The sequence below is a fragment of the Astyanax mexicanus genome, chromosome 5 (assembly GCF_023375975.1).
Source record: "Astyanax mexicanus isolate ESR-SI-001 chromosome 5, AstMex3_surface, whole genome shotgun sequence".
NCBI lineage: Eukaryota > Metazoa > Chordata > Actinopteri > Characiformes > Acestrorhamphidae > Astyanax > Astyanax mexicanus.
In genome coordinates, this window is record NC_064412.1 from 44212126 (window position 1) to 44226099 (window position 13974).

General features: G+C 40.8%; 1 protein-coding gene across 2 annotated transcripts in view; it reads right to left on the bottom strand.

Moving 5' to 3' along the window:
• The window catches only part of esyt1b (extended synaptotagmin-like protein 1b), a 160273-nt gene that overhangs the window by 50246 nt on the left and 96053 nt on the right, over nt 1-13974 (bottom strand). For both annotated transcript variants that reach the window (XM_049479369.1, XM_049479370.1), the window contains 7 exons: nt 6594-6680; nt 4406-4555; nt 3332-3457; nt 2720-2896; nt 2124-2209; nt 1960-2008; nt 231-320 (listed from right to left, as the gene is read on the bottom strand). In XM_049479369.1, the coding sequence (XP_049335326.1) occupies nt 231-320; nt 1960-2008; nt 2124-2209; nt 2720-2896; nt 3332-3457; nt 4406-4555; nt 6594-6680 (765 nt within the window). The remainder of the gene's footprint in view (nt 1-230; nt 321-1959; nt 2009-2123; nt 2210-2719; nt 2897-3331; nt 3458-4405; nt 4556-6593; nt 6681-13974) is intronic.

A 13974-nucleotide genomic window follows, 5' to 3' on the forward strand; every position in this document is an offset into this window, starting at 1 on the left:
CCTACCCACTTCCTACATCCCTGTTATACCAGAAACTTATAGAGGGAGTCCACAAGTGAGTCCACAGTAAATGGGTGGGTAGGGAAAGGCTAAAAACACAAATTAACTATCCACTTGGACAGGATATTCCTTGAGCTGCCTGTTGGCAGGTCTGCATGTTTCCAGCATAATTTCTGTACAACTAGACAACTAGATCTGTAAGCCTTTTTGGGGACCTTGGTTCTGCTTACCTTCTCCAGTTTATCAGGTTGTGTTACCGTGGGAAGCCACTCCAGAGCCAGATGAACGCTGCCATGTTTGACATCATTGAGAGCAAACAACTGAGACAGAGAGAACAGTCACTACTCTTTATAAAGCGAATACATCGGCCCAGCCCTTTAATCAGACCCCTTGTTTATATATTTAGCATTTCTGTTATTAACTCATTCTTCCAGGTAAAAAAGACTTAACATCCTCCCAAGGTCTCTTTTGCAGCCTAGCTGGAATATTAGAAAACTGGATAAATATCAATACAATTATTCAGATCATAACACAAAACAATATACAAGTATAATACCACAAATGCATTGTTATTATTATTATTATTATTATTATTATTATTACAACCTCAATTCCAATTATGTTGGGACAATGTGTAAAACATAAATAAAACTTTTGATTTGCAAATCCTGTTCAACCTATATTCAGTTGGATACACTACAAAGGCAAGACATTTAATGTATATAAACTTTATTGTTTTTAGCAAATATTCACTCATTTTGAATGTGATGCTGAAACACGTTCCAAAGAAGTTGGGACAGGGTCAACAAAACTGGGAAAGTTAAGGAATTCTCAAAAAACACCTGTCTGGAACATTCCATAGGTAAACAGGTTAAAAGGAACCAGGTGAGAGTTATGATTGGATATGAAGGGAGCATTTCTAAAATGCTCAGTCATTCATAAACAAGGATGGGGTTTACCAATTTGTGAACAACTGTGTAAGCAAATAGTTCTCAATGTGCAAGGAATTTATGGATTTTATCATCTACAGTCCATAATATTATCAGAAGATTCAGAGACTCTGAAGAAACATCAGCAAGTAAGTGGCAAGAAAACCAACATTGTATGCCTGTGACCCTTGATCCCTCAGGCGGCACTGTAATAAAAACCTTACATAATCCTCTAACCCATATCACCACATAGGCTCAGGAACACTTCAGAAAACCGTCTTCAGTGAACACTGTCACTCTATCTACAAGTGCAAGTTGAACTCTGCCTTGCAAAGCCAAAGACAGATGTCGTCAACAACACCCAATGCCACCAGTCTGACAAATCCTCATTTTACATAATTTTTTGGGAATCATGAACGTCATGTCCTCCAGGCCAAAGAGGAAAAGGACTGTCTGGATTGTTATCAGCACAAAGTTCAAAATCAGCATCTCTGATTGTAAGGGGGTGTGTTAGGGTGTTAGTGCTCATGGCCTGGGTAACCTGCGCATCTGCGAAGCTCCATTAATGCTGAAAGGTACATGCAGGTTTTGGAGCAACTTATGCTGCCGTCCAAGCAACCTCTTTTTCAAGGAAGACGTCCTGCTTATTTCAGCAAGACAATGCCGAACCACATCCTGCACGTGTTACAACAGCGTGGCTTCATGGTAAAAGAGTGCGGGTACTCGACCGGCCTGCCTGAGTCCATACGTGTTTCCCATTGAAAACGTGTGGTGTATTATGAAGCTCAAAATATGACAACGAAGACCCCGGACTGATGAGCAACTGAAGTTGTACATCAAGCAAGAATGGGAAGAGTTAGTGCCCCAAACGCTTACTGAGTTTTTAAATGGTAGGTGATGGAACACAGTGGTAAAAATGCCCCTGCCCAACTTCTTTTTTACAACGTGTTGCAGCATCAAAATTGTTTGTGCAATTCTCTGTATTTAGCTGTTAACTATTAAATATTTTGATTCACATACACAAACTTACCTCATCAATATGTTTGGCTTTGACAATGTCAGTCAGTTTAATCTTCAATCTAGCAGAATAAGAAAACAATATATATTAGCTCAGGAAATTCACGTACCCTTTATTGTAAATTGAAATTAAAAAAAGATTAAAATGATATGAAAAACATGGTGTTAGATCAACACCTGCCCATGAAGTCATCTTTCATATCCATGTCTCTATCCAACACCTCTAGTGATATGTCTTGACCAGGAAGGTCAGTCAAAACCACCTGAAAGTGGAAATAGACCGAAAAAATTAAAATAATAGGCAGGGTCTGTCATGGTATGGAATTGTGTCAGTGCATTACTGTGCTGCACCATTAATGCAGAAATTAAATTAAGCTATTAGAGCAACACATACTGCCTTCATGATGACATCTTTTCCATGTAAGTCAAAGCATTTTATACGATGTAAAACCACATGCTGCACACATTACAAATGCACAATTGTGGAAGAAGACGCTTAAAAATGTGACAAACACCCTGTATTGTTGCACACATTAGGATGTCTGCAGGAAACTGGAACTAAATAACATGTTTAACTCTTGAATGCTTGCTACCCTCAGTGACAAAACATCTTTTCAATTTTGTTGTGAAAAGGAATTTACACAAGCTTTACTTTGGGAATGTAGAATGTATTAGGTTAAGGAAATAAATGTTATTTATAATAAATGGTGCTGATATTCCAACATCCAAAAATAAGTAAAGTAAAATATAAAATATTAGACAAATATTCTTACCTCATACATTTCGTTCCAGAGAGGGTTCAGGTTCTCCTTGATCACATTACTTTTAAAGGTGTTGCCCCCAACATTGATTGTGATATAGGGGTCACTTTTCCCCTTAACCATGCCCCCCATCATGTTGTCCTTGGGAACCAAATTCTGTCCCTTCAGGAGATGGATACGCAGCACCCCCTACAGGTAGAATGGTGGAAAGCAAGATAGAAAATAATCTGCTTCACTCTGAGGAAAGTGTTGTGGCCTTTTCTGAACCTGGAAGATCCCACACCACTGTCTGTTCAGGTTCTGACTTCTCAAATATATTAGTGTGAATCCGAGTAAAGATTCACAGGAATGCAATTGGTTCCCACACCTGGATCCAGTTATTGAGGCTCACATGCATGCACAAGATATTTAAAAAAGCCCATACATCATTAACAGCTAAAAAATTCAATAAAAAGAGCTATTATTATTAGAATTATGGATTTATTACTTTATATCAAAAACAGCAACTTTCACCACAATTTGATATTTTTCAATTATCTATGCACCGCATATCATAAATGTTCCAACAATGGGTGGGTCAAGCTGATGTAAACTAAAGTTTGTGTAGTATATCTTCTGATTTACCTCAGTAGCAAAACTGGGATCAGGGCTGGTGTGTTTGGGTCGTGATGCTCTACACTTGCTGGTCAGAGAGTCTTGGTCACTGGCCAGAAGGGAGGAGGAAATGGCACTTTCATCCATCCAAAGCACCTAAAACAGAATAAAGCAGCCGATATTTACACATTCAAACTTAGAAACACCAAGTGAAGAAATTACTTTTAACCAAGTGAATTGTAAATTGTAATGTCAATTTCTTGGGAAGAACCATTAGTTACTTAAGGTATTTCCACCTTTGACGGAAATAAAATTTCTTACAACTAATTTTCTTATATCTGACATCGACTGTGAGAAAGGGCAGAATTCTTTCAGGTGTGTTACGCTTGATCTTTAGTGTTTCTATGAACCATTACATGGATTATCCTGTGGTGCTTACAGAACCTTTGCATTGTAAAGAAGTGGGTGGAGCTTCTGGTCATGGTGAACATAATGCTTGTGTTGTGTACAGTAGTAAAGTTGTAAGTGGTATTAGTGAATATAGTAACTCTGTATTGTAGAAACGTGGGCGGAGCTTCTGGACCTGGTGAACATAAGGTTTGTGTTGTGTACAGTAAAGTTGTAAGTGGTATTAGTGAATATAGTAACTCTGTATTGTAGAGAAGTGGGTGGAGCTTCTGGACATGGTGAACATAAGGCTTGTGTTGTGTACAGTAGTAAAGTTGTAAGTGGTATTAGTGAATATAGTAACTCTGTATTGTAGAAGATAAGTGGGGGGAGCTTCTGGACATGGTGAACATAAGGCTTTGAGGAGCACTTAAAATGCTTAAAATGCAGGAATGCATGTGTATTAACAAACGAAGAGAAGTTCACCAGATAAAAATGGTTTAAAGCTGTCTGCAATAAAATAGAAGTTTATATAAAAAAAAGAAATTTATAAAAAAAAAATGCTTATTAGCATTTTCCATACAGTCTCATCTTTTTCTGATTCTGTGTTGCTTAAATTTTTAAATATATAATTATAAATAATATTTTTAATAATAATTAATGTAAAAAATATATTCCAATTTAATGTAATGTATATGCACTTTTGTGTATCATTACCCTGAGGACAGTGTTGATGTGGATGCGACTGTCTGGGCCAGACTGCGTCAGTTTAAACCACTCATTTAGGCTCAGCTGGGAAGATGAGAGTAGACGAGACAGAGGTATGGATAGACTGCCCAGGGTCTGCACATTGTCATTATCCCTAACCTGAAAGAGAGTATGGTGTGTGTAAGAGACAGATGAGGTAATAGTTAAACACAGAATTCTAAATGCTAAATATATACAAATTAACCAGAGGGTCAAGACCAAAACATCCAAAATACTGCTCACTTTAAACACCTGTGTATATATAAAAATTACTATTATGTAAATCAACACATTTTAGTAGTGCATAACAAAAACATATACAAAGACCCATAATACACTGCCAGGCCAAAAAAAAGTTTCCACTTGGATTTAAGTAAGTAAATGATGTGGGGTTGATGCTGCAGTTGGTCTGCAGGTTTAGGTTCAGCAACAGTATGTGCTGAAAGAATGAGGTCAGCTGACTACCTGAATATACTGAATATAGACCAGGTTATTCCATCAATGGATTTTTTTCTTCCCTGATGGAACTGGCATATTCCAAGATGAACAATGTCAGGATTGTAATGTCAGTGATACAGGGAGCATGGGATCATCATTTTCACACATGGATTGAGAGAGAGTTCACCACAGAGTCCAGATCTTAACCTCATTAAGAATCTTTGGGATGAGCTGGATGGAGAAGACTTTGTGCAGTGGTCAGACTCTACCATCATCAATGCTGCTGCAAGATCTTGGTGAAAAATGAATGCGACACTGGACTGAAATAAATCTTTTGACACTGCAGAAGCTTATTAAAACAATGCCACAGTGAATGCATGCTAAAATCAAAGCTAAAGGCAGTTCAACAAAATATTAGTGTGTGTAGACCTTTTTTTTGGCCGGGAAGTGTATCTGGATCATGTCTTGAAGCAAAGATGCCCAGATTTCTCAAGATTCTTTACCATGTAATAATAAACACTGTCTTGAAAGGTGAAAGTTAATGTCTTAAAACACTTAAGAAACAATTTCTTGAAGTCAAGATGGTTTAAGATGATTCAGCTGATTCAGCTAAGGACTACTGTTTCTCAATGTCCTTACATAACTTTTTCAAGTTAATAACTTGTCTTAAAAATTGTAATACACTTTTTAAATATTTCAGAACCAATTAATTAAGTTAAATTAATTTCATTAATATGTATTTTAAAATATATATTGGTAATCTCTACGACTAATACATAGCATAGACTGCATCGTTTTCAATTTAATTTCTTAAAATCTTATTTTTATAAGATTTGTATAATATTTTGTATGCAGTTTGTATGTACTCGTACAAAGTTTTATGTCTATTGTACAGTGTTCAGGACTAACCTTAAAGATGGTTACAAACATTAGTAATAATATGAGACCTGAAGCAGAGTTGTAACTGTAGTGTATTTAAGAAAAACTGTTAGGGAGCTAGTTTCTAACTGAGTTTTGTTAAATTTATAATCGTAGATTACAATAAAAGACTTTTGTAAAGAGCTGTGCTTGACACATTCTAAGAAAGAAAGACCTCAGAAGACAATTAAATACCCAGAAATGACCAAATGTAACCCCAGTGATTTTGTGTAGGTTTGGACAACATTTTAGACAGACAGTATTCAATTTAAAGTGAAGACATTTGTAAGTTTCGGCACATTCATTTGGCTAACAGTTAGGGTTATTAACTGTAAGGGTGTATTGGTAAAAACTGAAAAAAATAATTGGATTAATCACAACAACAATCCGTAATTAATTGTGATTATTCACTCTAGCTCACAACAATATTTTTTGAATAGTCATGAATACAATCACAATTAAAAAAAATAAATGCTGGTATTTCTCAGGATTTTTTAGGATGGACACTAAAGTAATGGTATAGTGTTTCCAATTTAGTCAAATTGTGTTAATACAATAATGTTACCAGCACTAGTAAAAAACAGATATACTGTAATATTGTACACAATAAACACCAATCAAAAGTACTTATATTATTTAATGCTAATAACTTTGATTTACTCTGCATATGATCCACTGAATTTGTGCCAGATGATGAAAAATCTGATAAGTTCACATTATGCTGCACTTGCTGTCGTGACTGCAATAGCAAGAGAAATAAAATTCCAATTTTCATGCAGCTTCATTACCAGTTTGTACATACCTCGATATCAATATCCTGTTTTAGCGGATTTTGGATGAAAAACATGAAGGCATCTTCCCACTGGGGATTAACTGTGTTCCAGCATGTCTGGGAGAAGAAGAGTAAAATGAAGGGAGCACAGTAACATTCACAAATGGCAAAATGCCAGTATTTTTACTGATCATTACGCAAAAATGGCAAAGCTTTTAAATACTTCTTTACTATTAACAATATTCTGTAACAGGAATTATAAAGCAGAATCTAGTATCCTTAACCAAACTGCTCAAAAAATAACAGAACACTTACATCATACACAATGAATCTTGATGAATGAAAGATTCAAGTTTAAAATTTTGCTCACTTTAATTACAACAGTATCTCTACCAACACTGTCTTTCTTTCCTTTTCTTATTTCTTGTTTTCTATTGTTTACATTTTTTTTCACTTTTTTGTGTAAAGAAAAAGCTGAATTTTATTCATTATAAAATAAGATATAACACAAATGAAGTGTGTGACAAAACGTTAAGTGCAAGAATCATAAAAAAGATAAAAACAAGTAAAAAGAAACTACAAATAAATAAAACAGTATAAATAACTGAGAAAATCACGGCGTGTGGGACATAACCGCCGCAACTGAGATATTGTCGTTTTCCCCATGCCACGGCCTTATTATATAATAAAATATATATAATATAATAAACCAGATTTTGCGTCGGGAGAGAGCACGATGCCGTGTCGGGAGAAAGCACAATGCCGTGTCGGAAGAGAGCATGATGCCGTGTCGGAATAGAGCACGATGCCGTGTCGGAATAGAGCGCGATGCCGTGTCGGGAGAGAGCGCGATGCCGTTTCGGAAGAGAGCGCGATGCCGTTTCGGAAGAGAGCGCGATGCCATGTCGGAATAGAGCACGATGCCGTGTCGGAATAGAGCACGATGCCGTGTCGGAATAGAGCACGATGCCGTGTCGGAATAGAGCACGATGCTGTGTCGGAATAGAGCACGATGCCGTGTCGGGAGAGAGCGCGATGCCATGTCGGAATAGAGCACGATGCCGTGTCGGAATAGAGCACGATGCCGTACCGGGAGAGAGCGCGATGCCGTGTCGGAATAGAGCACGATGCCGTGTCGGAATAGAGCACGATGCCGTGTCGGGAGAGAGCGCGATGCCGTGTCGGAATAGAGCACGATGCCGTGTCGGGAGAAAGCACGATGCCGTGTCGGAATAGAGCACGATGCCGTGTCGGAATAGAGCACGATGCCGTGTCGGGAGAGAGCGCGATGCCGTGTCGGAATAGAGCACGATGCCGTGTCGGAATAGAGCACGATGCCGTGTCGGGAGAAAGCACGATGCCGTGTCGGAATAGAGCACGATGCCGTGTCGGAATAGAGCACGATGCCGTGTCGGAATAGAGCACGATGCCGTGTCGGGAGAGAGCGCGATGCCATGTCGGAATAGAGCACGATGCCGTGTCGGAATAGAGCACGATGCCGTACCGGGAGAGAGCGCGATGCCGTGTCGGAATAGAGCACGATGCCGTGTCGGAATAGAGCACGATGCCGTGTCGGGAGAGAGCGCGATGCCGTGTCGGAATAGAGCACGATGCCGTGTCGGGAGAAAGCACGATGCCGTGTCGGAATAGAGCACGATGCCGTGTCGGAATAGAGCACGATGCCGTGTCGGGAGAGAGCGCGATGCCGTGTCGGAATAGAGCACGATGCCGTGTCGGAATAGAGCACGATGCCGTGTCGGGAGAAAGCACGATGCCGTGTCGGAATAGAGCACGATGCCGTGTCGGAATAGAGCACGATGCCGTGTCGGGAGAGAGTGCGATGCCGTGTTGGAAGAGAGCACGATGCCGTGTCGGGAGAGAGTGCGATGCCGTGTCGGAAGAGAGCGTGATGCCGTGTCGGAATAGAGCACGATGCCGTGTTGGGAGAAAACGCGATGCCGTGTCGGAATAGAGCACGATGCCGTGTCGGAATAGAGCACGATGCCGTGTCGGGAGAGAGTGCGATGCCGTGTCGGAAGAGAGCATGATGCCGTGTCGGAATAGAGCACGATGCCGCATCAGGAGAAAGCACGATGCTGTGTCGGGAGAAAGCACGATGCCGTGTCGGGAGAAAGCACGATGCCCTGTCGGAATAGAGCACGATGCCGTGTCGGGAGAAAGCATGATGCCGTATCGGAATAGAGCATGATGCCGAGTCGGAATAGAGCATGATGCCGTGTCGGAATAGAGCACGATGCCGTGTCGGAATAGAGCATGATGCCGTGTCGGAATAGAGCATGATGCCGTGTCGGGAGAAAGCACGATGCCGTGTCGGGATTGTGTGTTGTTGTTGTGTGTTTTACGGGTCACCAGTAATGAATCTTAAAAACAGATTCTTCTCTCTAAAACAAGACTGCAATTCTAAGTTTCAGTGTATACTGAAAATCTCTTGAGTTGATCATTCAATACAGATGCAAAAAATGTGCATGATCATTTTGATATTGGTGTAAAATAATTAAGATCTAAAACGTCGCCTCTTTTTGGAGTGGAATTACTTTTTGTGGATACTGGAAATTCTGCAGGGTAAAATAGAGAGATTAAAAATGTTCCAAATGTTAATGTGTCCAGGCTTTTACATGGAAGTGTGTGAGACCCTACAAGGATATGCCTTTGCAGACTATCACTGTGTCAGGTCTGGTGCTGAAAGCGCTCCCACATTCAGAGCTGCAGACGATCTCCAGTCTCTAAACTACACTTCCCAGAACACACCACACTCTGACATCACGCACTCACCTGATCACCTGCCACCACCCGGAAGCCCTGAATATTGATTACCCACACTATAAAAACCCCCTTCACTTACACTCTGTGCCGAGTAATTGATTGGTTAGCCCTCATTACAAAGCGTATTCCTCTTTTTCCTATTTTGATCTTCTGGTTTTGTCTCACTGGACTGTTATACCATAATTATGATTTTTGACTTCTCTCTGTTTTTGCTGTTACTGTTTCCGATTTTTGGATTACCTCTGTTTTTTGCCTCCCCGTTTATGAACTCTGGACTGTCCCTCATCATTTGTGCCATCCTCTCTGGCTGTTGTTTGCTCCCGTTGACCTTATTTTTCAGTCTGACAACCCTGTTTATGTATTTAATTCTATTCTGTTTAATATATTTTTCTTTGTACTGAATCTGCGCTTGTCTGAGTATCTCTGATCATTACACACTGATTCACCACCACACTGCTCATGCTGAATGTTGTGGCAGGCAGCATAACGGTCACCACAAGCCCTGCTCTGCTTTTTTGTCTGCTGGTGTGCTGCAGTTAGCTTGCTCTACTTTTCAGCTTTTGCATTTCTCTTGGTTTCTTCTTCTTTACTCTTCACTAGGGATGCAACAGTTCTCTGTATTTTATTGAACCGTTCGGTTCGGCCAGTTCGGTGAGATAATCCGGGATGGACCACGATTCGGTGGGGGCATTAACAGCGAACGAACGCTTTGCCGCTGTAACTTACATGGTCCTGAATGCCCTCGCATAAATGCTCCCGCAGTGAAGCAGCACATGGCCGGGGGGAGGGGCGCGTGCAGCCGAGGAATGTGAAGACACTCTCAGCACAGAGCAGAGTGTTAAGGCAGAGCAGGAGGAGCAGTGAGTGTCTTTGATCCACGAGGCAACTCTGTGTATTTTTTTCCCTGCCGGTGTGTTTCTCCCTCCCTCCGTCTCCACCCCACATCCCCACCCCCGTCCAACCGCTGTTTTTCCTCTCTACAAGAAAAAGAACACTTTAATTTCTACCGGGGGGAGACTTTTTTTATATACATTTCTCAGCGTGTCGCTCCACAACCATGCAACAACCAATCAGAATGTTTTGTTTTCTGAATTTCCCAGGAGCAAATGAGGCTCAGAAGGCAGATGCTGAAGATTTGAGCATTAATTAAACAAAACTTTCTCAGCTGCGTGATCATGAAGAGGAAAGTGAAACGGAAAAAAGGAAATTTGAAGAGGCGCCGTCAGCTTATAAATACGCTGTTGGGACCATTTTGGCTTCAGCGTTGAGTTTGATGAACGAGGTAAAAGACAGTCAGCAGATAAAGCACAGTGTGCGAGCATTTCTTCGCATATTACTGCACTTTATTTAATTTGGCCTGTTTTTGATTAATGGTAAGAATAAGTGTTTCTTTTTTATAATAGATATTGTGATTTTAATTAATCTGTGTCTTTTTTCAATTTAATATTGGCTCTGCAAGTGTGAGTAGGAGTGCCTTGTTGATTTGAAATAGAAAGGGCTAAAAACGTACTGCATGTTGGAGCTAGATAATATTAATATATGGAAACCGAACGGATACCGTGACCCAAGAACTGCAGTACGAACCGAACCATGGCCACACTGTACTGTTGCATCCCTAGCTGTTAGGGAATAGGAGATATTCGAGGGTAGTAATTCATGTAGGGGCCAATGATATTCGTCGGCAGCAGTCTGAAGTAACTAAGGCTAATATTAAAGAGGTGATTAAACAAGCCCAGACGCTGTCCGAGGCTGGCCCCATCCTGTGGTGATGAAGCTTACAGCAGGCTTTCTTCACTGAACCGCTGGATGGCCGAACCGGTGTGCAGAAAAGCATGTGGCCTTTATAGATAACTGGCTACAGTTCGAGGGCAAGCCTGGTCTTTTAGGTAGGGATGGTGTCCACCCCACGCGGGAGGGTGCTGCCTTACTTTCATGCAGCATAGCTCATAGTCTTTTAGCTAGTCGGCAGAGTAGTGTTAAAACCAGGCCGCAGACAGAGAGCCTGCGAGCTGCAAAGAGACATTACTAAGATAACAATGTATTCAGACTGTGTCTGTCCCCCAAAAATCAAACAAAAACAATCTAAATAAAGTAACTTACATAAAAAAATCTTATCCAGATTGTAGTACTAACACTTCAAACCTAAATATTTACTTAATATTAGATCTCTAAATTCAAAAGCAGTTGAAAGAAAATGATAACTGATCAGAAATTCGATTTTCTGTGTCTGACAGAAACCTGGATTAGGCCAAATGAATATGTAGCATTAAATGAAGCCACCCCTGCAGGCTATAATTATATACACAATCCGAGATTGTCCGGTAGAGGAGGTGGGGTCTGCATACTTTTCTGAAGTACCTTAGTTAGTAATCAGAAGCACTATGATAATTTTACTTCTTTTGAGCTTCTTTACACCAGTATAATTAATCCAGTTACAATGCATTTTCTTTAATTAACATCTACAGACCACCAGGGCCCTATTTAGAATTTTTTAAAGAATTTAGTGATTTTGTCACAGATTTAGCAGTAAGTATTGATAAAGTGATTATAGTTGGAGACTTCAACATTCATTTAGAAAAGTTGGATGATCCATTAAAAAAGGCATTCACATCGATTTTAGACTCAGTTGGTATTATTCAAAATATAACAGGACCTACTCATTACTGTAATCATACTCTGGATTTAGTTTCGACTAGGGATGCAACAGTACAGTGTGGCCATGGTTCGGTTCGTATCGCAGTTCTTGGGTCACGGTATCCGTTCGGTTTCAATTTATTAATATTATCTAGCTCCAACATGCAGTACGTTTTTAGCCCTTTCTATTTCAAATCAACATGGCGCTCCTACTCACACTTCCAGAGCCAATATTAAATTGAAAAAAGTAACAGATTAATTAAAATAACAATATCTATTATAAAAAAGGAACACTTATGCTTACCATTAATCAAAAACAAACTAAACAAATTAAACCTTGTTATCAAACTCAACCCTGAAGCCAAAATGCAGCGCTCCATCGCGCTGACAGTGGTGCTCCCTCGCGTGGGGCACAGCCGACCGCAGCGCTTCCTCGCGCTGAGCGGGAATGTGGCACTTCCTCGTGTAACATACAATCAATATAATGCTAAATACGGGTGATAGAAGAGTTTATAATTGCTGTATTTCTTCTCTCTCATCTCGCTTGTACTCTAAGTTCTCTGCCTCTCCTACTAGTCTAAACTTTGTGTCCCCCAGGTCCTAAGCAGTCCTGACTATCTCCCAGTAGACAGAATACACAGAACGTATCCAATCAATAACAATAATCAGAGCACAGCAGAGCTTCATGGCGGGGGATTTTAGGTGCGGACCGGAGCACAGCGGAGCTTCATCGCGGGGGATTTTAGGTGCGGACCGGAGTGCAGCGGAGCTTCATGGCGGGGGATTTTAGGTGCGGACCGGAGGGCAGCGGAGCTTCATGGCGGGGGATTTTAGGTGCGGACCGGAGGGCAGCGGGGCTTCAATGCGGGGGATTTTAGGTGCGGACCGGAGGGCAGCGGAGCTTCATGGCGGGAGATTTTAGGTGCGGACCGGAGCGCAGAAGAGCTTCATGGCGGGAGATTTTAGGTGCGGACCGGAGCGCAGCAGAGCTTCATGGCGGGAGATTTTAGGTGCGGACCGGAGCGCAGCAGAGCTTCATGGCGGGGGATTTTAGGTGCGGACAGGAGCGCAGCGGAGCTTCATCGCGGGGGATTTTAGGTGCGGACCGGAGCGCAGCGGAGCTTCATCACGGGGTATTTTTAGGTGCTCAAATCATACTTAACCGATCGTTATCAGTATGTGAGGATAAATGATGTCTTCCAGTTATACCAAGGTAAGATATGGAATTCCACAAGGCTCTATATTAGGACCGTTATTATTTACATTATATATGCTCCCACTGGGCAAAGTTATTAGAAAACATGATGTAAATTTTCATTGTTATGCGGATGACACGCAGCTCTTCATATCAGCCAAACCTGATGACAGAGTGAGAATTAAGAAAATTGAGGATTGTGTAAAAGATGTAAAATCATGGATGTTGCACAACTTCCTCCTATTAAATAGTGAAAAAACAGAAGTTATCCTATTAGGCCCCAAAGCTGCTAGAAATAAATTATGCTTAATGCTAAAACTGGCTGACTTCTCAGTCACACCTGGTTCAGCAGCTAAAAACCTTGGAGTTATTATAGATTCAGATCTAGCATTCGATAAACACATATTTAAAGTTACTAGAACAGCTTTTCTACACCTCCCTAATATCGCCAAGCTAAGAAATGCCCTATCACTGCATGACGCAGAAAAATTAGTATATGCCTTTATTACCTCAAGGCTAGATTATTGTAATGCGCTACTGTCTGGATGTTCTGGCAGTAAATTAAATAAACTTCAGCTAGTTCAAAATGCTGCAGCCAGGGTCCTTACTAAAACTAGAAAATTTGAGCATATTAGTCCAGTCCTGTCAGCACTGCATTGGCTTCCAGTCAAATTCCGCATAGACTATAAAATTCTCCTGTTAACGTATAAAGCCCTACATGGGCTCGCTCCTGAGTATTTACGAGACCTCATCTCCTGTTATGAACCACCGCGATTACTTAGATCTCAGGGTGCTGGT